General features: G+C 47.5%; 1 protein-coding gene across 3 annotated transcripts in view; it reads right to left on the minus strand.

Annotated features, from left to right (window-relative positions):
- Positions 1-18,693, minus strand: part of LOC100060608 (immunoglobulin lambda variable 1-40) — a 765,973-nt gene extending 747,280 nt beyond the window's left edge. The window contains exons 1-2 of one of the 3 annotated variants that reach the window (XM_070276174.1): positions 18,437-18,693; positions 17,997-18,323 (exon numbers count right to left, since the gene is read on the minus strand). In XM_070276174.1, the coding sequence (XP_070132275.1) occupies positions 17,997-18,323; positions 18,437-18,482 (373 nt within the window). In that variant the 5' untranslated portion in view covers positions 18,483-18,693. Of the gene's footprint in view, positions 1-17,670; positions 18,324-18,436 lie in introns of those variants that run through there. The other 2 variants (XM_070276179.1, XM_070276172.1) reach the window with 2 other exon arrangements.
- Between the last annotated feature and the right edge of the window lie 6,100 nt (positions 18,694-24,793).

The following is a 24,793-nucleotide window of genomic DNA, read 5'->3' on the forward strand; positions in this document are numbered from 1 at the left end:
TTGACTTTGTTGTTTAAGAGGCAGTAGGTTTAAGCTGTGTGGCCTTGGCTGATCACTTATACTCTCTGAGCCTGTTTCAGAAGACTCCTTCTGAGCTTTGTGACCTTGGGCAAGTCTCAGCACTACTCTGAACCTCCGTATCCTCATCTGTAAAGTAGGGATGATAGGTAATGGCCACCTTCAAAGGGTCCCAAGTGGCTCTCTGGGAAAGGAGCCCATATCATGATGTGGCCTGTGATGGGAGCCACCACTGAGTGAGAGTGTCCTGAGTGCAGCCCCCTGGCCGTGCAGCTTCCAAACATCATCTCAAGTCATCGAACAGCCCCAGGAGGGAGCTCGTTACTTCTCAACTTTTCAGATGAGAGAACTGGACCAGAGAGGGTAAGAGGCTCACCCCAGTTAGCACAGCTGGAATGTAGCAGAGCTGGGATTTGAACCTGAACATGGTGACTCCAAAACCAGTGTCCAATAAGCTTGGGACTCAAGGAGATGCTTTAAAGTGGCTGCTAGCAGAGTATTCTTCACTGGAACCTGCAACAAGAATTTGTAACTGCATTTCTTCTATTAGAGCACATTGTCTTCCCAATTACAAGATTAACTCTTGTCTAATACAGATAATTCAGAAAATAATGAAAAGTATGACAGAAAAAAAATCAACCCTATTCCCACCACCCCAAGATAATGATTGTCCGCACCTTGCCATAGTTCTTTCCAGTCTTTTTTCTATACCTCCATGTAAAAGCGATTGGCATAAACAGAATCAATCCATGGACACAGTTCTCTCTCAGGAGATGGGGAGGGCTGGGAAAATGCATCTTAAGAATCCTTTGCAAAGGCTGGACCTCCAGTCTTTCTGCCCAGCAATCCCAGATGGAGATACCCCCCTGGCCCAAAAGGAAGCCGACCAGGCTGGGGATTTGTGCATCCCACCCAGGGACCACTGGGCAGACCCTGCTCTGAGGCTGCCCCTCCTCCCTGCCCATCCTGTGCCTCCCTCCTGGGAGATGTAACCATTCCTTTCCCTGCAGTCCAGGGACTAGTGATGTCACACACTCCTTCCCACCTGTCCCTGATGCTCACCCACTCCCCATCATGAGCAAAGCATTCCTAGAGTGACAGCTCCAGAGGGACAGAGGCAGGAGACAGTGGGCCTTAAAGGTCCAGGCAGCCTGGCTTCAGTCCTGGCTCTGTCCCGGGCAGCTGCAACCTCTCACAGCCTCTGTTCTCATCTACAACATGGGCACATAAAGAACATCAACTTCCTGGAGTCGTCCTGAGGATTAGATGAGATACAGACAAGTAAATGTTCAATTAATGGAAGCTGTTGCTTTTTATTAGAGAGGAGACGTGATCTGAATAATATTTATTGTCAACAATTGTTGAGTCCTCACTAATTGAGAAGCACAATTCCCATTAATTCTTACAACCACATTAGTTGATAGGTATTGGAATAAATCCCTTCAGAGATGAGGAAACTGAGGCCCAGAGAGATAAAGTCATTTGTCCAAGGGCACACAGCAAGTACCTGGCAGAGCTTGGATCAGGCCCCAGGTCTTCTGCCTTGAACCCAGTCGCTATTCCCAATGACAGACTCTCTGCCCCTTTCCCCGGCCCTCCTCTTCCCACCAAAACTCCTCACCCTCTTGCTCTGTCTTATGGAGCACCCTCCTCAGGGAGAGGTCCAGGGGCACTCGGCCTAGTAGCCCATCACAGGTTGGTGTGAGGAGGGTGCTATTGACCTCTAGCCACTCCCAGTCCACCTCCATCACAGCCCACTTCTCCCTGCTCCCCTGAATCCCCCTGGGAATGGGAATTAGGACCTCTTCAACTGGAAAGAGTCCCGGGCTTGGAATCAAGCAGATGAGGCTCGAGCAGTAGGTAAAAGTCCCCGGGTCAGTCACTCACTCTTTCAAGTTTCTGCTTCATCATCCATGAAAGGGCCAACAATGTCTTCTTTGCCTGCTTCTTAGGGTTGTTGTGGAAATGGTAGATTGTAAAGCACATTGAGAGTTGCAAATCTGTAACGATATAACAGTGATGTTACAATCGTTATTGTCCCCATGACACAGGCATGTAAGAACAGAGTATCATGGCATCATGTAGGGTGCAAAGTGGGAGCTCCGAAGACGTTTGCTTTTCCCATGTGATGTCCAATTGACCCATCATAATTTATTGAAAGAGCTGTCTTTCCCCATTGCTCTGTGGGGCCACCTTTGTTACAAAGCATATGTCCTCCAGTATGTGTGGGGCTGGCTCAGAGCTCTCCATTTTGATCCATTGGTTTTCTTTGTGCCAATACCACACGGTCTCAATTACTTTAGCTTTATAATAGTTTTCATATCAATAAAAGACATTTTTTCCCCTGAGAGATTATCTTGGCTATTCTCAGCCTTTTGCATTTGCCTATAAATTTTAGAATCAGTTTATCAGGTCCCTCATACAACAACAAGAGATCTATTGGGTTGGAATTGGAATGGCACTGAGTCTATGGATCGACATGGGGAGAACTGCTGCCTTTACAATACTGAGTTTTCCCCTCCCCATACTTCACTCCATACACAAAAATCCATCCCAGTTCGGTGCAGATCCAAATATGAAATCCAAAACAGCAAAGCTTCTAGAAGCCTACAAAGGAGACAATCTTCACAACCTTGGGGAGAAAAACGCTTCTTAAACAAGGCAAAAAGCACCATCCAGAAAGGAAAACACTGATGCATGTCATTACATTGAAATCATAAGAAGTTCTCTTCATTAAAAGACACCGTTAACAGAGTGAAAAGTCAAGCCATAGCCTGGGAGCAGATATTCTCAACACGCACAGCTAACTATGTGCTCCTATGCAGAATTTACAAAGAACTTGTGCAAATCAAGAAGTAAAACAGAAAACCCAACCAAACGGGCAAGAATCTGGGACAGACATTCACAAATGAAGATGTTGAGAGAGCCAGTAAACTCATTGAAAGGTGCTCAATCTAAGTAGATATCCAGGCCATGCCTATGAACACTACAAGGAGATACCACAACACCAAGAATATGAAGATGGACAATGCCATGTGCTAGTGAGAATGTGGAGCAACTAGAAATCAAATACACTTCTGGTAGGAGTAGAATTCATACAAATTCTTGGAAAAACCATGTGGCATTATCTACTAAAGCAGAATATGCACCCTCCCTGTGAGCAGCATGTTCAGTCCTAGACATTCATCCAGCAGAAATGAAAGCTTATGTCCACCAGAAGACGTGTCCAAGAATGTTCACAGCAGCAATTTTGGGGGCTTATAATAACAAAGTTTTAAATAACCCCAAACAACTGAAATGTTTCCCAGCAACAGAATGATACAGTAGTGTATATATACAGAGAGACAGAGACAATCCCCTTCAGAGAAGGTCAGGGAGGCTGAGCTGCTGACAGGGAGCAGAGACTCATCCTGGGATACCTGAGCATCAAAGTCTTCCTCATAGAGCCCGTGTCCAGGGCATTTCCTGGCTGACCCTGATAAGAGGACCCCCTCCTAGTTACACTCCATGTTACTGGTTTTCCTGTTGAGGGAGATTCTTCCTCCTGGAAATTCTGACACTGAGGCTGGCTTGGGCAGCACAGGTTGACCCCTGACTTCTGCAGGGACAGAGAACCCCGAAACTGCATAAGAGGGATGTGTGAGTGTGTGAGAGACAGAGAGACAGGAAGAGAGAGAACGAGAGAGTATGCATCCTGTGTCCTCAGAAAGCCATTAATTCAATCCCTCAGAGGCAGATTACGGTCCAAGTGTCCCCTAGCCCCTCATATGTCCCCTCTACATCCTGAGGGTGGTTCTTCATGCAAATCCCTCCCAGGGGTTGCTTCTCTGTAAGACCCTCCAAGGTCCTGAAGCTAAGAAGGACAAGTGACTGGAAGGCCACTTCCCTGGGACGAGGATGAACTTTACACAGGGAGGAGGAGTTGTTGCATATTAGCTGTGTTAATGAGTCCTCTGAATCATGAGCACAAGTCTGGTGGAGTGAGATGCCCGTCCATCTTCAGAACATGGATGGAGGCACGAGGCCCGCAGCCACAGGGTCTTCAGGTCTCAGGAGGCACAGGACAGGAGTGACCACACAGCCTGCATCCTCCTGCTCCTCTCACCATGGCCAGCCCCACAGGGCCCCTGTGGCTCCCAGATGTCCCCCTGAGGATGAGCAAGAGACATTATTTGATTTTGGACAAGGGCTAATATATGGGCCTTCATTGACTTGAGCAAAGTGGTCATACGGCTGAGGTGCTTTCCAGAAAGTTCGTTTGAAACAGATATTCTGAGGCAGAAGAAAAATGTCATTTCTGAAATGTGCAGCCATTCTTTCGTCTGTGGATTACTCAAGACTCACCCTGGGTAAGACCTCAGTTAATTCTGAATGACGGAAAAAATTAATGAATAGCTTCCAAGTGCAAATATGCACCGTTGAATGTTCAAGTCATTTTTACAAAAAATCTGTAATTTTATTGCTTCAATAAAGAGATTCACTTAGGATGGTGAGAAGTAGAAAACCAGAGTGTGGGGATGAGAATAGGAATAAGATTATGAAGCAATTTCCTGCTGGTCTAACGTCTGTTAAATTTCCCTCCTCGAGATGGAGCCTCTGGAGAAAGGAAACGACAGCAAGAACATCTCCAGTTTTCTCTGAAAACCTCATGTGGAGATGGAGTTAAAATGAAGACCCAGAGGGAGGGATCTGAACTACCCAGGGAAGCAGGGGAAGAGGAGAGCTCAGGAGGGATGCGCGTGACGGATGCTGTCCGTGAAGGTCTGTAGAAGTTGTGACCAAATTGGTGTGTGGGCTGGTTCAGAGAGAGGAAAATGTGACTGTGACCAGGGTGAGTATTAGTACATTAGCTGTAGATACATCAGGAGTAACGCAGGCTCACAGCCTATGAAACAAGATGCGGACGTTGACGTGTGGATGGATGTGGTTACGCTGCTCAGCACTTAGCCTGTTCTCAGCAGAAGCAGCGCTTACTCCTGCTCATTCCCTGCAGACCCTGTGGGACGTGCCCTTGGGCTCTGGGACCTCATCGTCTGTGTGATACTGGGATGCCCTGTGCTGGCTCAGGTAACAGGCACATCCTGCACTTTCTCCTTCCTCTGTTCATGGATTAATCTGGCTGCAGAGGAGTCTCCTGTCCAGAGGCCTCCACAGGAGCTTCTCACTGAAAGGGGGCTCTGAGTCAAGGACTATGGGCGCAGGGTTTTTGTCTCACTTCCTTGTTGTCTGAGACACTGTGAGTAACCAGAGCTGATCCCACTGCTATCAGCTGTAGCACAGTAATAGTCAGCCTCGTCCTCAGCCTCGAGCCCAGAGATGAGCAGAAGCCCTGCATTGGACGAGGTGTCTTTGGATCCAGAGAAGTGGCTGGGGACCCCGGAGCCCTGGTGCTTAACTGAGTCTGAGTAGAAACTCAGAAGATACCCCGGAGGGCTCCCTGGCTTCTGCTGGTACCAGAATATGAGAGAGCTGCTAACACTGACATCACTGCTCAGGGCGCAGGTGAGTCTGGCTGATGTTCCAGGAGATGCAGAGAGGGAGGGTGGCTGGGTCAGCACAGGCTGGGAGAGGGAACCTACAAACACAGACACATGTGGGTGCAGGAGCAGGGGCCAGAGTTGAGCTGATTCAGATTCTGAGCCAGAGAGGCTGACACAGAGTGTCCGCTGCTCTGGGTCCCTGAGGCCTGTCCCTACCTGTGCAGTGAGACAGGAGCATGAGGATGAGAGGAGTCCAGGCCATGGTGCACTCAGCCCCTGGTCCTCACAGTGGGCTGGGCTGCCCCAGGCCTCATTTTCTTTTCTACCCTCTGCCACAGGAGGGGCTGTTCATGCAAATGAGTTTCCATCCAGTGACTGCCCAGACCCTCCCTGAGCCCTGGTGCTGGAGCTCAGCCCACACCACACACTGAGGAGGATGGAGGTCGGCTTCACCCCTTGGGAGAGCCCTGGGAGGAAGCACCTGCTGAGACAAAACAAAGGTCCCTGCTCTGGGGACTCTGCCAGGCCAGAGAGGAGACAGCTGCTGAGTCCCCATCAGTGAGCAGAGGGCCCAGCCCCCAGCCCCAGACTCCTTTGAGTGAATGGTCCTCACAAAGCAGCTGTGTAGGGACCACAGGGCAGTCCCACAGTGCCCCCTGCTGATCACAGGTCACACCCCTCACCATGGTTCAAAACCCTGAGAGCCCATCTGGTTCTGCAGGTCAACAGGTCACTGCCTCTGTTCACACATCCATGGTCTGATTCCTGGAACATGGGATTCCAATATACTGTGTGTGATTACTGTGGTTATCTTGTTCCCAGAAGGAGTCTCTGTCTGTGGAAGATTCAAAAATGTACAGAAATGGCAATTTGAGTTGTTCGTGCCCCCGGAGAATATGTTGCAAATATCATAGCCCTTTATTTGCACGTGCTTTGGAATATACATTTTCAGTGTTCCATCTCTTGTCTAATAGAGCAATGATTCCAAGGACTCTCACATGCATTTCTTGGTGCTTCAGTCCCCAATTTTTTAGCCAATTTACTTGTTGAGCTAAGTGACAAGTCAAAGAAGCACAGTGCTTCCTAGTATTCGAGCTGTGCAGCTCCCACCGTGCCATCTTGTGTTAGAATAAAGTCCAACCCGGGAGAGAAAGTCTTAGACCCTCATTTGTTGGCTTCCGTCATCCATCTCTCCCTGTTCAGAATCATCTCTTCTATGGACACAGAGCTTACCAACTCCAGCATTCTTTCTTCACACCTCTTCCCACTAGGGTGCTTTGTAGGATTTGGGGTCAAAAAGTTGAATAGTAGAATGCCACTGATCTTGTGCTGGACCATGAGTTCTATATTTAGTGTCTTGTTGGCAATGGCTGTCTTACATGTTGTTCAGTGAAATGTTATCTGACAGTCACCCAGCTCGCCCATAGTCTTCAGTTTGTTTGCTCACAAAGCTTGTCTCCTGTGCTCAGCATTTGCTCCCCCATCCACCTGCTCCCTGAGGGCTCTTTATTCAGCACCTGCAGGCTCCTCACCCTCCACTTTCTCTGCAGGAGCCCATGGAATCCAGTCAGTCTCACTGGTCGCCTTCCCCAGGGCTCAAGCACTGTCTCTCCTGTTCTACAGACAGTAAGATCAAGGTTATTACTCAGCATCTTCTCTCAAATAGGCTCAGATCTCAACCTCAAAATGTCCAAAAAGCAGAAATCATTATCTTAGCTTCAGAACTGCACCTCTTCCAGGTTTCCCATTCAGAAGATTTCAGATATTCATTCAACAAGCATGTGTTGTGTCTATCTTCCATTCCAGGAAGTTTTCTGGCCACTGTAGATACAGAGTGACAGAACAGGGGAAAAATTCTATTCGCTTGTAGCTTGGATCCTGGTGTGGGAAACACACAGTGAACAGAGTCACAGAAGAATGTCATCACGTGGCTGATAACACCCTGGGAATCTGGAGCCCACTCTTGATTGCCAAGAACCCCTCACCTCCCCCGGCACATGGACACTGAAGTCCTGGATGTTGTGTCCACAGCCTCCCCCTGGTCCTCACCCCTCCCTGCCCAATCCAGGTCCCTGAGTGCAGGTGCCCATCCCTGCTCACCCGGCCACGCAGAGCCCCTCAGTGTGGTCTTATCCACCATCTTGTCCACTATATTTCATTCTTTACACTGTATTCAGAGGGATATTGCAAACCCATATGTCTGATAAAGGCACCTCCCTGCTTAAAAATCTTCCATGGATTCCCTTCTTATCAAGATGAAGTAAAAATATTAGGTGCCACATCCAAGGTCTCTCTCGACATGGCCATCTTTTCTTCCCCTGCCTCTTGCCTCACCTCCCCCTTCTGCAGCCTCTACAAAAGCACAAGCCGGTCTCTTTTGCAAAGGGGACACTTAACCCTGGACCACAGTGTTGCCTCCTCTGGGGGTCTTTCTTGTCCTCCTGTCACTCTCTTGTCCCTCTTCCTTGAGAACAGGCTCACATATCACCTGCTGGATGAATTTTGACCACACTGAGTGGAGCGACAATTTGTTTTTACTATAATTATTTACAAACAAATTTCCAAACCTAGAACTTTAACCACCTGTGTGCATATTTTTTAACTAAAATTCAAGGATAGAAATACTGAACAAAGAATACAAGTATGATTCCTTCTGTCATTATTTTTCCTTATTAATTGAACCTATTTACACTCCTCAGAGCAGTGGTTGTGTATTAGGCGATTACTGTTTCTTCAAACATTGAATCTTCCCAACTTTGAGAAAACTATCATCCTTAGATTGAGCCAGACATCCAGGATAACTGGAAAGATGTGGAGATTTGGTAGCATTTGAATTCAGAGTGTCCTTAATGATGACGCTCTGTGAAATGAGAGCCTGGAGAACTGTTCTTCATGATTATTTAATTTGAAAGCTGTGGTGGGCTTCGTCTTCCCTGCGTGTGGTCTAACTCTGTAATCTGTGTGTCCCTTGCAGCACCAAGGACACTAAACTTGTAACAGTTTCCACAATGCTACTTCCCTGAACGCATCGTGTTTCTTTATCCCTTTCGTAATGGAGCACTTCTAATATGGAACCTTTCACAATGACTTAGCATGAAAATTTAGTTTTGATTTTGCTTGTTTGCTGTCTAATCACAGGGTAAGAAACTTCCATTTTATTCCCAATTTCCTGAGAAATTGTTTTAAAATCACAAAGAGGTGTTGAATTATGCATCAAATTTTTTTCCCTTGGGATAATCATGGTTCTTCCTTTAATGGATCACAGAGTTATAGTGTGGAATAATGAACATTGACCATAGCCTCATCCCAAATATGAGACTTCATTTGATTCAAGTTATTCATAAATATCAAAGCTAATATCATAAAGATTCTAGAAAAATTGTAAAATAACGTCTCAATGTCATTGGAATAGTCAAAGTTTTCTTAGAGAGGACACAGACATTATCAATCAATACAGAAAAATGTAACAAATCACACTATGTAAATTTAAAATAATATTTTATTGAGGTCACATTGATCTATGACATTGCTTAAATTTCAGGTGTAGCTTATTATATTTCAGCTTCTGTACAGACTGCATCAAGTTCACCACCAAATGTCTAGCTTCCGTCTGTGACCATACACAAGAGCCTCTTTACCCCTTTCACCCTCCCCCTGCCCCTTTCCCCTCTGGTAACTGTGAATCTCCTCTGATTATCCATATGTGTGTCTGTTTATCTTCCACATATGAGTGAATTCGTACAGTATTTGCCTTTCGCTGTCTCATTTCTTTAGCTTAGCGTAATACCCTCAGTCTCCATACATTATGTCACAAATGGCACAACTCTGTCATTTTTCATGACTGGGTAGTAGTCCACTGTGTACATATATACCCCATCTTCCTTATCCATTCTTCCACTGATGACCGCTTACATTGCATGCAAATGCTTCCTATTGTGAATAATGCGTCTATGAACATAAGAGTGCATATATCTTTTGAATTCATGTTTTCATGGGTTTGGATAGACACTCAGAAGTGGCATAGCTGAATCATAAAGTATTTCTATTTTAACTCTTTGAGATATCTCCAGAGTGTTTTCCCTGGTGACTGCCTCAGTTTGCTTTCCCACTAGCAGTGTACGAGGGTTACTTCTTCTCCACATCCTCTCCAAGACATACATCTGGTCTTTTTAATAATAGCCATTCTGACGAGTGTGAAGTTATATCTCATTTTAGTTTCCATTTGTATTTTCCCAAAAATTAGGTTTGTCAAACATCTTTTCATGATCCTGTTGGCCATCTGTATATCTTCTTTCAAAAACTGTCTGTTCATATCCTCCATCCATTTTTTGGTCTGCATGTTTATTTTGTTGTTGTTGACTTGTATGAGTTCTTTATATATTTTGGAAATGTACCCCTTATCAGATACATGATTCGCAAATAATTTTTCCCAGTTTGTAGATTATCTTTTTGTTTCTTGATGGTTTTCTTTGCTTTGAAGGAGCTTTTTGGTTTGATATAATCCCATTTGTTTATATTATATATTTGTTTCCTTTGACTGAGAAGACATTGTGTTCAAAAAGATAACCCTAAGATGGAAGTCAAAAAGCATACTTGCTGTGTTTTCTTCTAGGAGTTTATCGTTTCGGGTCTTGGATTCAAGCCTTAAATCCAGTATGAGTTAATCTTTGTGCATGGTGCGAGATAATGGCCTAATTTCATTCTTTGGCATGTAGCTGCCCTGTTTGCCCAACAACACTTATTGAAGAGCCTTTCTTTCTCTACTGAATCCCCTTGAAACTTTGTCAAATATTTGCTGTCTATGGACTTGTGGTTTTATTTCTGGGCTATCGATTCTGTTCCATTGATCTATGTGTTCATTTTCCTGCCAGTATCAAAGTGTTTAGATTACTTTATCTGATAGTATATTTAAATTTCAGGGTATGTGATGCCTCCAGCTTTGCATTTTTTTCTCATAATTGCTTTGGCTTTTCAAGGGGGTCTTTTGTTGTCCTATATAAATTCTATGATTGTTTGTTCTATTTCTGTGAAAAATGTCATTTGGATTCTTTCATTTATTTATTTATTTTTGTTTTGAGGAAGATTAGCCCTGAGCTAACTGCTGCCAATCCTCCTCTTTTTGTTGGGGAAGCCGATCCCTGAGCTACTATCTGTGCCCATCTTCCTCTACTTTATATGTGGGATGCAGCATGGCTTGCTAAGCGGTGCCATGTCCTCACCCCGGGATCCGAAGCAGTGAACCCTGTGCAGCCAAAGTGGAATGTGCGCACTTAATCTCTGAGCCCCCGGGCCGGCCCCGTCATTTGGATTCTGGTTGGGATTGCATTACATCTGTAGATTGCTTAAAATATAGACATTTTAACTACGTTTATTCTCCCAGTTCGTGAGCACAGAGGATCTTTCGCGTTGCTTTATGTCTTCTTCAGTTTCTTTCAATGATGTCTTACAGTTTTCAGTATATATGTCCTTCACCTCCTTGGTTACAGAAAATGTCTTTGACACAAAGAGAAATTCAGAAGCATGCCCATGATGCATGTCTCATATTTGGAAGCCTCAGGTTTTCAATTCAGATCTCCCCAAATGAAAAACAAGTTCTCTTTAAATGTCCTTCCTTAATGGGTCAGTGTTGAGAATGGGGGAAAGGGGAGGAGCAGGGGTCAGGGAAAGAATAGGAAGAGAACATTCCTGGAGCGTCTGTGCCTGGAATAGGCTGTGTGAGTGATGACAAAGATCAGAGCAGCTGGTCTGGACCACACAGTGTGGCAAGTTCATGTAGTGATTTCTTTAATCTTCCCACAATCCATTGCGTAGACGATCCTGAGTTCCTTTACACAGGTGAGCACGCAAAGATTCAGTCTTTATTGGAGCTGGGAAGTGAACTATGGTCACCCACATGATGGGTGTATGGGGCCAGTGTCTCTGCTGCCCTGGACATGGCCATGTCCTGAGAGTCTCTGGCCCAGGACTGAGGAATGTCTGTGAGGCTCTGTCTGTGCAGACCTGAGAGCCCACCCAGTGTTGGCAGAGGAGCAGGAAACCACCAGGCTTCTACTGTGAGCAGAGCAGAGCAATGTTGAGGATTTTGTCTCACTCCACATGAGTGGGAAGCACTGTGACAGCCTTTGTGTTGCCATGATGTGTCCTAGGGAGCCTAACCTGGAGTGCAGAGATGAGCAAAACCCTAGCATTGGCTGATGCATCATTGGATCCATGGAATTGCCTGGGGACCCCCAGAGCCCTGGTGTTTGTCTGAATGTGAGTGGAATGTAAGACAACAGCTGGGAGGACTCCTTGGCTTCTGCCGGTACCAACACATCCAGAAGGTACCAAGAGTGAAGCCCCTGCTCATGGTGCAGGTGAGTCTCACAGAGGTTTAGAGGGAACGGAGAGGGAGGACACGGGCTGGGAGAGGGAAGCTGCAGACACCTGTGGGTGCTGGGGAAGAGACCAGTGTTGAGCTGCTTCAGATTCCGAGTGAGAGAGGCTGACACAGACTGTGGGCTGCTTTGAGTCTCTGAGGCCTGTCCCCACCTGTGAAGTGAGAGAGACACGCAAGGAAGAGAGGAGTCCAGACCATGGTGCACACAGCCCCCTGGTCCCTACAGTGGGGCTGGGCTGCCCCAGGCCTCCTTTTCTTCTCCACCCTCTGCCAAAGGAGGGGCTGCCCATGCAAATGGGTTTCCAGTAGGTGACTGCCCAGCCCCTCCCTGAGCCCTGGTGCTGGAGTTCAGCTCACACCACACACTGAGGAGGATGGAGATTGGCTTCACCTCTTGGGAGAGCCCTGGGAGGAAGTACCTGCTGTGACAAAGGTCTCTGCTCAGGGGACTCTGCCAGGACTGAGAGGACCCAGCTGCTGAGTCCCCATCAGGGAGCACAGGGCCCAGCTCTTGTGCCCAGACTCCTTTGAGTGAATGGTCCTCACTGATCAGCTGCATAGGGACTACAGGGCAGTCCTGCAGTGTCCCCTCCTGGTCACAGGAAACACCCTTCACCATGGCCCAAAGCCCTGAGAGCCCAGCTGTTTTTTGGATGTGTGAATAGAGATCGCTGCCTCTATTCACACATCCATCGTATGATCATTTGGTGATGGCATTCACATACGCTGGAGGTGATGACTCTTCTATCTCACTCATTGGGGAGTGCAAAATGGAAGGTGAAACATGTACAGAAATGGGAAGTGAAGGTGTTTCCACTCCCAGAGAAGATGTTGCAAACAGCATATCCCTTCATTTTTATGTGGTTTAGAGAGCACATCCATTTTCCGCATTCCATCACTTGTCCATTAAAGCAATGAATTACAAATAAACTCATATAACCTTATTTGCATCTTAAACTCCAATTTTTAGGTAGTCTATTTGCTGTGCTAATGAGAAATCAAAGAAGCACAATGAATCCTAATATTTGAGCTGTGCAGCTCCCCTCACGCCATCTTGTGTTAGAATAAAGTCCAACCTGGCAGAGAAAGTCTTAGACCCTCATTTGTTGGCTTCCTTCATCCATCTCTCCCTGTTCAGAACCGTCTCATCTATGGACACAGAGCTTACCAACCCATCATTCTTTCTTCACACGTTTTCCCACTAAGGTCCTTTGTAGGTTTCGGGGTTACAAAGTTGAATATTCGAATGTCATTGGTCTTGTGCTGGATCAGGAGCTCTATATTTAGCATCTTGTTGACAAATGTCTATCTTACATGTTCTTACGTGAAATGTTATTAGACATCCATCCAGCTCACAAACACTCTGCAGTTTATTTGCTCCTGGAGCTTGTCACCTGTGCTCACAGTTTCTTCCCTCATCCACCTGCTCCCCATGGTTTCTTTACTCAGTCCCTGCAGGCCCATTGCATCCTTCTCCTCTTCCTTTGCATAAATCTATGGAATGCAGTCCATATCCCCAGGGTCAAGTGCATGTATCTCTTCTGTTCTATAGACAATAAGATCACCGTTATTACTTAACATTTCCTCTTAATTCGACTCAGAACTCCAGAGTCAAAATATCCAGAAAGCAGAAATCATTATCTTTGCCTCAGATCTGCTTTCACCAAGGTGTGCAATTCAGGAGAATTCAAATATTCTTCCAACAAATATGTGCTGACTTTGCCCATTGTGCCACAGTTTCTGGGCTCTGTAGATATTATAGTGACATAACAGGGGGAAATTCCTATTAACATGGGGACTAGATCCCAGCAGGAGATACACGCAGTGCACAGACTCACAGAATTCGTCTGGGCATCTAGAGCCTGCTCGTGCTGGCTGAGAGCTCCTCACCTCCCTCAGGACATGGACACTGAGATTCTCTGTGCTCGGTCTACAGCCTCCCCTCAACTGCACACGGCTCTGTGCCATTCCAGGAGCCTTGTGCAGGAGCCCAGCCCTGCTCCCCTGGACTTGCAGAGTCTCTCAGTGTGGCCTTGTCCCACAGTTTGGCCACTGTATTCCATTCTTTACTCTGTAATTAGAGCGATATTGGAAACACATGTATCTGATAAAGGCACCTCCCTGCTTAAAACTTTCCCACAGTTTCTCTCCCCATCAAGATTATGTAAAGCTGTTGAGTGTCACGTTCAAAGTCTCTGCGTGTGTGTGGCTATCATTTTTCCCCGTTCCGGCCTTACCTCTCCCCTGGAGCCTGTACAAAAGCACATGTGGGGCTCCTTTGCTAAGAGGATACTTAACCCAGAACCCCAGTGCCTCATTCTCTTTGAGCACTTCTGGTCCTCCTGTCCCACCGCTGTCCCCTTCCTTCAGGACCAAGCTCACACATCACCTGCTGGAGATACTAACAGGAACAATTATTTGTTAGTATTATAATAATTTACAAGGAAATCTGCAAACATAAATCGAACACCCAGTGTGCATACTCTCTTAAATAAAAGTTAAGGATAGAAATACTGAACAAAGGACACAATTATGATACTTATCATCATTTTCTCTTCTGATTAGTTGACCCTGTTTACATTACCCAGAGAAGTGGATGTATATCGTGTTATTACTTTTTATTTAAATGTTTCCTATTTCCAATTTGGTTTGTGAAGTATTGTTCTTGGATTGAGACAGACATCCAGGATAAACCGTTGTAAGAAGACATTTTTTAGCATTTGAATTTAAGAACATCTTTTCTATGAGAATCTGTAAATATGTGACACATTACAGAGCCTGGAGGACTGTTCCTCATGAGCATTTCTTTTGAAAACTGTGACAGACAAGGGCTTCCCTGCGTGTGGGGCAGCTCGCAATCTAGAACCTCCTCTGCAGGACCAAGGGTGCTGCTCTCAGCAATTCTAAGACATCGCTATTTTGACACATGACATTTCTTTTATCTCCATTTTGAATGGAGAAATTCTAATGAAAAATGACTTAGAATGATTATTTTAGTTGATTTATTTATTTTCCTGTCTTCCATCAGGTAATAGGACTTCCCTTTGATTCCAGTTTCCTGAGAGATTGTTTCAAAATCATAAACAAGTTTTGAATTTTTATCAAATTTTTTCTGTTGAAATGATTAACTGGTTTTTTGTTAATGGATCACAAGCCTGTGGTATGGAAATAGCGAACACTGACCACTGCCTCATCCATATGTAAAATTCAATTTGATTTGAATAATAGTCATAAATATAAAAGCTAAAATCATAAAAGTTCTAGGAAAAAATATAGTAACATCTTCATGTCCTTGGAATAGACAAAGACATCTTAGATTGAACACAAAAATTACTAACCATAAGAGAACAAAATAATAAATAAGTTACCTAAAATTTTAGAATATTCCTTGACAGGCGAGTGACCTCAGCAAGATGATGGAATAGGAGGCCCTCCACTCATGTCCCCACTCAGCAACCATGATTTGGCAGCCATCCATTGACAAAAGTGCCTTTTTGGGAGCTTCTGGACCCCAGTAGGAGACTCTTAAATGCGCACGGAACCCAACGCTGAGGAGTGGTGTCTGAGAAGGCAGGCCCGTGCTCAGGGGGTCCTGGCAACAGGCCCAGAACAACACCATGCCCCTGGGGACATGGCAAATCACTTTTTTGCCTTCTTCCTGCCACCTGCACCACTTGGCCAGAGACCCAGCAGGAGTCACTCCTGCTCATGCCTCAGTTAGCAGCCCTGACAACCGTGTCCTTGGCTGTGAAGCCTGAAGCAGCCCATGATCCAGTTCCAGGCCCTCTTAGCCACAGTACAGGAGCAGTCCTGCCCATCCAGGCACCAGACAAGACACATGCCCATCAGTGCCCCTGGAGGCAGGCCTGCTGTCCTCAGTCTGACTGGGAATCTGGAGGCAGCTCTGTGCCCTGGCCCCAGCCCTGTGCAGACCGGTCTGGGGGCACTCCTGCCTGCCCAGGAAATGGGCTGGGAACATGCCCATTGTATTCCCAAGAAGCAGGCCTTGAGAGTGGCACCAGTTCTGGACGCTGAAGCAAACTTCTGTCTCAGTACAGCCCTTATCAGATCTGGCCCAGGGCCAACCCTGCCCAACAAGGAAACTGCCCAGTGCCCAGGAAGGAGCCACACCCGTCCATCCACTATTTTCTCTTTATTCTAGGGTAAAGCATTGCCCAAGTCCTCCTAATCACTGTGCTGAGGGGTTGTCTTCCTTTAGTTGCGTCCATCTCTCTTTGGTTTCTAAGAGAGTTTTCTTGATTTCTCCTACTAGACTCTGCCTGCCTAGGACATGACACGATCCTAACACCTGCTTCCCAACACAGCCTTCCAGTGCCCACAGGGGATGACTGGTATCAAGATGTGTGGACCATGTGCCTTGGCCTTGCCTGGTGGGAGAGCAGACCCCCTGCTCTGAGGCCTGAGGTACCATCTGGAGCCAAGTCTTGGCATCTTCAACCTGTCCTGTCTTGTTGGCCAATTTTCTTCCTCAAGTAAATGAGAAGGGAAGCCAAGTAGGCATTATCAATCCTTTTTGCATAAAGTAACCCTCTAGAAGCATTTAACCCATTACAGAATCCCACTGATGAGGTTCAGATTAAGTAATCTGGTAGAAAGTGTCATTTTCTGGCTTTTAATAACTGGAAAGTTTCTAATATGAGGGCAGCGTTGAGAACAAAGGGACTAAGTTCATCCTTCATGTACTTTCCGTCTAAAAACATGCTGAAATTGAACAGGCACAGGTGAAGTTTTCATCAAATATAAGACGAGAGTAAACTAGAGATGTGCATTACTAGAATTCCTAACGAGTAGTCCCATTTCTCAGAGCTGATCATATCTCTTGAAAATGTGAGCATGAAATAATCCAACCTCAATTAGATGGCGCCATCACATTGTTTCAATTGATTGACTCACCCACGACCCACACTGTTCCCAACAGCCCAGCCTCAGTCCCTCTTTTTCCCAGCCCCTACCTTCAATCCCTCCTTCCTCCACGCCATTGGTTATCTGAATTTTCTTCTCTATCCCACCTGCTCCACCTATTAACCAGACTCATTGTCTAACATTTGTATCCTCCACAGTTCCTACCGAGTCCACAACTACATCCAAACCTCCTCCTCCTTCAGTTTCTATGCAGCACTTGGGCCTCATAAACAAATCAGATTCTGTCGCTCCCCTGACAACCCCTCTAATGCTCCCATCTCCATCCCACCAAGCTCACCCCTCCTCACTCTCCCAGGACATCTATCCTGTACAGTGTCTTTTGCTCATTTGTACTCTCTCTTCCCCCAGACAGTGTCACCACCTGGATCATGGAGACCCTTCCTGTCTTGTCCACCTACTATCCTGAGCCCCTACACCCAAGTCTGACCCGTAGTAGGTGTTCAGTAAATGGTGTGGATGCACATAATCTGGAGGGTCAACTAGCCTGAGTCAAACACAGCTGGACTTTGTTTCCCTGTTTCTGTCCTGACTCTTTGATGTGGGCTGAACTGTGTCCCTCAAAACCCTATGCTGAGACCCTAACCCTGTTGTGACTGTCTTTGGAGATAAGGCATTGAAGGGGGTAATTAAGGTAATTAGGTCATAAGGGTGGTGCCCTAACATGTGGGGCTGGTGTGTTTATAAGAACAGGAAGAAAACCAGGGGTGAGTGCACAGAGAAAAGGCCCTGTGAGGACACAGCAAGGACCCAGCATTCTGCAAGCCAAGGAGAAACCAAACCTGCCAGCACCTTGATCTCGGACTTCCAGCATGCAGAACTGTGAGGAAACACAGGTTTGTTGGTTAATCTGCCCCATCTGTGGTATTATGTTATGGCAGCCCTGGCAGACCCACACTCCCCTGGTGGACTCTGTCCCCAGGGCAGCCTGCCCCAGCATCCAGGAATGTCTGCTCGATTAGAGAAAAGCAGAAAATGGATTGAAACCAAGGACAAGTTGTGGGGGCAGACGTTGAGAGCATGAGCACACATGTTCAAGAGAAATTTCCCTGAACTGAGTATCAGAGCTGCTTTTGGCCACACAAACAAAGGAAGCAGCTGACGTGGCTGAGGAGTGGGGGCTGCACAGGGAAGCCCCATGGCTGAGGGCACAGCAGGTTTTTGTCTCACTTCCCCACGGGCCTGCAGCACTGTGTCACTACTACTGCTGCTGTCATAGGAACCACAGTAATAATCGGCCTCGTCCTCAGCCTGGACCCCAGAGATGGTCAGGGTGGCTGTGTTGCCAGACTTGGAGCCAGAGAATCGATCTGGGACCCCTGAGGCTCGTTTGTTATTACCATAGATGAGGGTTTTGGGGGCTGTTCCTGGGATCTGTTGGAACCAGCCCACATAACTATAACTATACCCGATGTTGGAGCTGCTTCCAGAGCAGGAGATGGTGACTGTCTGGCCCAGGGTCCCAGACACTGAGGCGGGCTGAGTCACAGACTGGGCCCAGGATCCTGGAAGTGAGAGAGACACAGAGATGGTGATTCCAGGGACTAGAGGCAAGGGGAGAAATCAAGGTCCCACCCATCTTCCCAAGGCCCCTTCCCTTGTCCCCCAATCTAGTCACCTGTGCAGAGAGCGATGAGGGTGAGGAGGAGAGGGGACCAGGCCATGGTGGAGATCTTCACCGAGTCCTGCCTTCTGTGGCCCCACAGCTGAAGCAGAGCTTCCCCCTGATCTCTCCCACCCCTTCTTCATACTCTGAGAGAGGGAGGGGCCACACATGCAAATCACAGCCCCCGCTTTCTGATCTCTCACTTGGCCTTTGCTCAGGTGCCGCTTCCTAAGCGTGGCCCTGGGGTGAGGTGTTCACAGCTGTGAGCCCTGAGCAGAGGGCACCAGGCAGTGCTGGTGGCTGGTCGCAGCTGTGAACCCTCACGGAAAGCTGAGGAATGAGCACTGAGTGCCCCCTGGTGTCCAGGCCCAGACTGACTATTGTGTTTCAGAGTGACCGAAGCCCATCAGACAGTTCCCCCATCCCCACTGCTCTGTCCACTGTCCCCCTGCATTAGCGTTAGGCCAGGTGGCCCCTGTGTAGCCTCCACATCCCCTCAGGGCAGGCTTTACTCAGACTCTTCAGGAGTGAGTCTGTCCACAACTCCTTTAGCTGTTCAGTGGTCAGGACTGAGGGGTTGTCTCCTACACAAACTCCTCTTGGATCAGGATCAAGTGCAGAGCAGTGACTGGCCCCGTGGAGGCAGGTCCCCTTCTGTGTAGGACACAGATTCTTTCCTTGTATGTGATCCCTCCCTGTTAGAGATTTAGCAGTGTGTCTCCAACAATCAAAGACTTTGCTCCAAAGGTCCTATTCCTGGTGGAATGTAAGTACTTTGGTTTTTGCTATGCTCTTTGACCAATCATTACTGTTTACTGGTCTCCTCACTAATGTATGAGGTGAATAAAATATTCTACATGGCTCATTCTCTACTTGTATGAGAGTCAGGTGTTCACTATTTCGAGTCAGGCTCACTCTGTTCCCAGCTCCAGGACACAGAAGAGGAAGGTAACTGGGACAGATCACCTGAGACCTGTGCCCTGTGAGATGGAGAATCTCAAGAATGAGCCCTCAGTAACCTGAGGAATCACTTCCTTGGGGAATGGGACAGAAGGGATCTGGACTGGAGTGTGTCTCTAGACATCCATGAGCTGGGCCTCTGGGACTGGTCCTCACCTGAGACAGGAGGCAGTTACAGGGGAGGAGCCAAGGGGATGGCAGGCAGTGGCCACTAGTGTGGGTTCTTGAGATGAAATCACCCTTCTCACCCCTTCTGGGAAGAGGATGTCCTCATGAGGGACTTTTGCTCCTTTCTATCTCTCTGGAGACTATTGAATTTCACATCGGGGCCTCACTGATTGCAGTGGGTGTCATTTCTCCTGAGAATGACCCTTTGCAGAACATTAGAAAGATCAGGGCGCCAGAAGCAGAGTGTTATGAGACAGGTGCCCCTGGCCTGTGTCTCATGCCCAGCTCCCAGTGTGCACAGTAGAAGACCCAACATGAACGAATTACAAGGTTTGAGAGCAGATGATGCACATGCTGGGACCACGTAGGGAAAACTTCTGTCCTTTCCTCTCCTCTCAGACCGCAAATCTCCCAGTCCTGTGGTGAGCATGTGACTTACCCCAGTTCCAGCTCCAGGGACAGGCCTTTCATTTTCCAAACCAATCAGACAATCCCCTCCCTACTCACCATGATGGAGTCAGGGGAGATGGTGTCGGTGATCTGGTCCAGTCCTGGCAAAGTCTGAGATTCCTCTTCAATGGATCATGGAGGGCAACTCTCATTCAGGAGGGTTTATGGTGTGGATGTGATGCCTGGGACTGCAGGGACATTTTTGACCCATGTGGGATATCAGCCTGGGGACATGAGAGATCATGGAGAATGGACAAGTAAAACAAATCGGAGAAGGAGTGAAGTCCATTGAGATTACTCAGTTCACAACTACAACATTCCTGTCACCACTGAACAAGCAGGAAGGCTGTTGACTGTATTTCCATCACAAGGATGAGCTCAGGACCTCAACCCCACACCTGTGTCCATAGAGCTTCATGCAGGAGGTACGACTCACTCACATTTTACCCAGTCCCCAAGGACTAGCCTCCAAACCTCTTTCCGACATCCCCTTCCTCACCTCCAAAAAACATGTGGCATCTGACCAACCTTCTCCACCTCACCTGCTCCATCCAGCATCCAGGACTCTAGTCTGATCTTTGTACCAAATCCACAAACCCCACCAGGCTCCTGCTTTCACTCTCACCTCCTCCTCACTCATCTTCTATGAACAGCTGGACTTAAACTTAATCAGATTCCTTATCTTCCTGGTCAAATCCTCCAATGGCTCCAATCCCCCATCCAAGCCCAGCCAATAATTGCTGTTTAGTGAATCGTGCAGATGGATGGACCACTAAATAGTGGCCTATCCTGAGTCAGACTCGCCTGGACTCTGTGTGTGTCCCAGGTTTTTCTCTCTCCCAGCATGGACTCTGTCGTTACGGCAGCCCGCTGCTGAAATTGAGAAATATCTGATAAATGTGACACAATCAGATAATATTTTGCCTTCACATACAGACTCTTGAGCACAAATTGGGAAGATGGGGCCACATGTTATAGACCATGTTCTCTGTAGTGGGCATGAGACTCTTGTTTTTGACCATGCAAACAAGGGTACAGAAGAGCCGCACTTCAGTGAGGACACTGTTTGCCCAAATACTGCAAGAGCCAGTAGAGCCTTCTCTGTGCCTGCCTTGCCCAGGACACTGCCCTCTCTGGACCTGCCCAACAACACCCCTGCTGGTCTCAGATCCAGGGTCCATGAGCCCCTCTGGCTTCACTCAGCTCTCCTGGAGGGCGTCCTTATTTTGCATGTGCATCTCTGTGATGTCAGTATCAGAATCATTCAATGAGTAGGTCTCTTATTGGAGATACAGGCTGAGATATTAATTGTCTCCAGATAACTAATGACCTCCAGGTTGCTAAATAGAAGGATGTATTGCACAGTCCTGATGTTGCCCGATATTTCAGGATTAACTGACATTTAACTTTGCTTCTGCCAGTGCCTGTGGTCTCTATTAGTGTAGGACCATCTGAAACCAAGTTCAAGACCCAAAATCCTGCAATGAACCTTATTGGTTCATGAGGACAAAAATCTATATAGGATACCCTGGCAGGCTGACTTATGCTATTGTCACTGTTATTGTTGCTGTTGTTGTGAGGAACTCCTGATAGCCCCCTCACCCCCACTTCACAAGTACTGCTGGATGATGTCTCCCTTGGCCACTAGAATACAGCACCATCAGGGAAATTGTGTGCTACCTCCTGCTGACCTCTCTGGGCTCATTTGCCCTTTATTGCTGTTCTGGAGATTTTTTCTTTTGTATTCTGAATCTAGGATATATTCAGGGTTGTTTTTACTGTTTTAGTCTAGTTTTATCATTATTTTCAGTCAGAAGATGGGTCAGTAAAACATTGCTATGAACATTTGTCATTTTCTGAGATTCATCCTCCTTCCTTGACTTGGTGGCATCCAAGATCTGTCACCCAACCCATACTGGGCCCTGATCAGGTTTATTTGGTAACTGCTCCATATTCTGATATTGAAGAAAGAACAGGGCTTTCCGGAAATTTTCCTGTAATATCAGGGTTCTCTGTGATAATAAGGGTTTGTTCATAGACTCTAGATCCCAAAAATGTAAGGCAACTTCAAATATCCTCTCGCCTCCCAAAAAATAAACAAAAAACAACTATAGCTGCAAAACAATTAAGATTCACTGGATTAAACTGGGGAAAGTGAGGAGGTGATGGGTCTGAGAGCCAGGTCCTTAATGGGAAGAGTCCTCTCCTGCACCTGGGATCCAGGAGTTCCTCGAGGATGTGATCTGAGGAGAAGAAGAGAAACCCATTTTGGGAAGGTTCCAGTGGGACATGTACGGGACTGAGCAGACAAGGCCCTGAGTCTCCAGGGTCACACTGGTTGGACTTCTCTTCTCCATGTCATCCTACCCAGCATGAGGCGGGGGGGGTGATTGTAAGTTCTGGTGACAAAGTGATTTTCTTACATTGGAAAACGAGTAGTTAAATGGGTTGTTCTCATTGCATTGATAAATTTAGAATGACGCAAAAGCATACGTCTCTCTGGTGTTAGTAGCACAAGTGACAGCAGAAGCCAAACTCTGGGCTGCTGTTGGCCACAGGCAGGGACAGAGGAGAGTTAGGTGAGACTGGGGAGTGGAGTGCAGATCCTTGTCTCACTCCCCATGGACCAGGAATGACATGGAGGTTGTGTGAAGCTGTTTGACAGTGACAATCAGCCTCATCGTCAGCCTGGTTGAGGAGGTTAGGTTGACTGACCTGGAGCTGGAGATTGGTCTGGACCGCCTGAAGGCCCATCACTGCTGTTCTAGGTCACAAGCTTAGGGCCTCTGCCTGGAAGTCGTTGGTTTTGGGGTTTCCATGACAACCTACAACGTGTGTGTTATTACAGAAGATGGTTTGGGTCCTTCTAGAGAGCTTCACAGGTTGGATTTACTTCATGCACATATTGGGGAGCTTCTGGTCCCTCATATTGCACTGAATCTCTCCTACCCCTTGTCTAGTTGGAAAGCTCCACTGAGATATAAGAGGAGAGAAAAACTCAAATCTGTACCTGTAGGCTCAGGAACACCCACTCACAGGGGTTCCCATGAGGCCTGAGTGAGATCAGCTTTAGGAAAGTCACATCCACAGGACCTACTTCACCCAACTCTCCTGGAGGAAGCTCAGCATTTTACTCCCCTTCTCTGTGACATCACAACTATAGGTCCAGGTAGCCAGCGAGTGTCCCAGGCCAGCTCTGTGGCTGGAATTCCTCCTGGGATGTTTCTCACAACAGCATCTCACCTCTTAGTGTCTTATCCCTGAGCACAGTGAGCCTCAGCCAGATCTAAGCACAGGAGCCTGGGAGGGAGGGAAGGTCTCTGCTTTGACCCCTCACAGAGCAGAGTCCCTGCTGTGGAGGACTGTGCATCTGCTGGATGGACCCTGGGTTCCCACCAAGAAAAAATCTAGGAAATGTTGATTTCCTGTCTTTCAAGACATAAAGCCCAGCTACACAGGCCCTGATTTTATCACATATGGGTCATCAGGCAAATTTTCAGGGTCACCATGAGCTTTTTATTTTATTTCATTTGGTTTTCTCTTTGGTGTTGGTTTTTCCTGAGACATCAGAAATAATGAATGGAAATCAGGGCAGACTGTCGCTGTGAACCGGGGGCTACTTCCAGGTGTAGTTCGTGTACAGACAAGTTAGTTTTAAATTGCAAAATAATTTATCCCAAGTGCCTGAGCAGGCTGAGGTTTTTGTCCCATTTCCCATTTGCCTCTGTCACTGTCAGAAGCCTCACTGTGCCAGATTGCACACGAATAGTCAGCCTCATCCTCAGGCTGCTGCCCAGAGATGAGCAGAAGCCCTGCATTGGCCGAGGCATCTTTGGATCCAGAGAAGCAGCTGGGGTCCTGGAGCCCTGCTGCTTATCTGAGTCTGTGTGGTAGTAGAGGAGACACGGGGGAGGGATCCCTGGCTTCTGCTGGTACCAGAATATATCTTTGCTGCCAACACTGACGTCACTTCTCAGGGTGCAGGTGAGTCTGGCTGATGTTCCGGGACATGTAGAGAGGAAGAGCAGCTGAGTCAGCACAGGCTAAGAGATGGAACCTGCAAACACAGACCCTCATGGATGATGGGGCAGGGACCCAGGTAAGGTTTCTCAGGAGTCTGTGAAAGAAGGAAGAGAAGCTGGAGGACACCCTGTGTCCCTGGGGCCTGCCTTTACCTGTGCAGTGAGAGAGGAGCACGAGAGGAGAGGAGTCCAGGCCATGGTGCACACAGCCCCTGGTCCCCACAGTGGGGCTGGGCTGCCCCAGGCCTCCTTTTCTTTTCCACCCTCTGCCACAGGAGGGGCTGTCCATGCAAATGGCTTTCCATCCAGTGATTGGCCAGCCCCTCCCTGAGCCCTGGAGCTGGAGCTCAGCTCACACCACACACTGAGGAGGATGGATGTTGGCTTCACCTCTTGGGAGAGCCCTGGGAGGAAGCACCTGCTGAGACAACACAAAGGTCCCTGCTCAGGGGACTCTGCCAGGCCAGAGAGGGCACAGCTGCAGAGTCCCCATCAGTGAGCACAGGGCCGAGCCCCCAGGCCCAGGCTCCTTTGAGTGACTAGCCCTCACTGAGCAGCTGTGTAGGGACCACAGGGCAGTCCCACAGCTCCCCCTGCTGGTCACAGGGCCCACCCCCCTCACCATAGCCCAAAGCCATGACAGCCCAGCTGGTTTCTGCAGCTCAGCAGGTCACTGTTTCTGTTCACACATACCTGTCTGACTCCTAAATACTGTGATTATGATACAGTGTGTGTAATTACTATAGTTTCTCACTCTCACAAGGAGTCC

This window comes from Equus caballus, chromosome 8 (genome assembly GCF_041296265.1).
Source record: "Equus caballus isolate H_3958 breed thoroughbred chromosome 8, TB-T2T, whole genome shotgun sequence".
Taxonomy (NCBI): domain Eukaryota; kingdom Metazoa; phylum Chordata; class Mammalia; order Perissodactyla; family Equidae; genus Equus; species Equus caballus.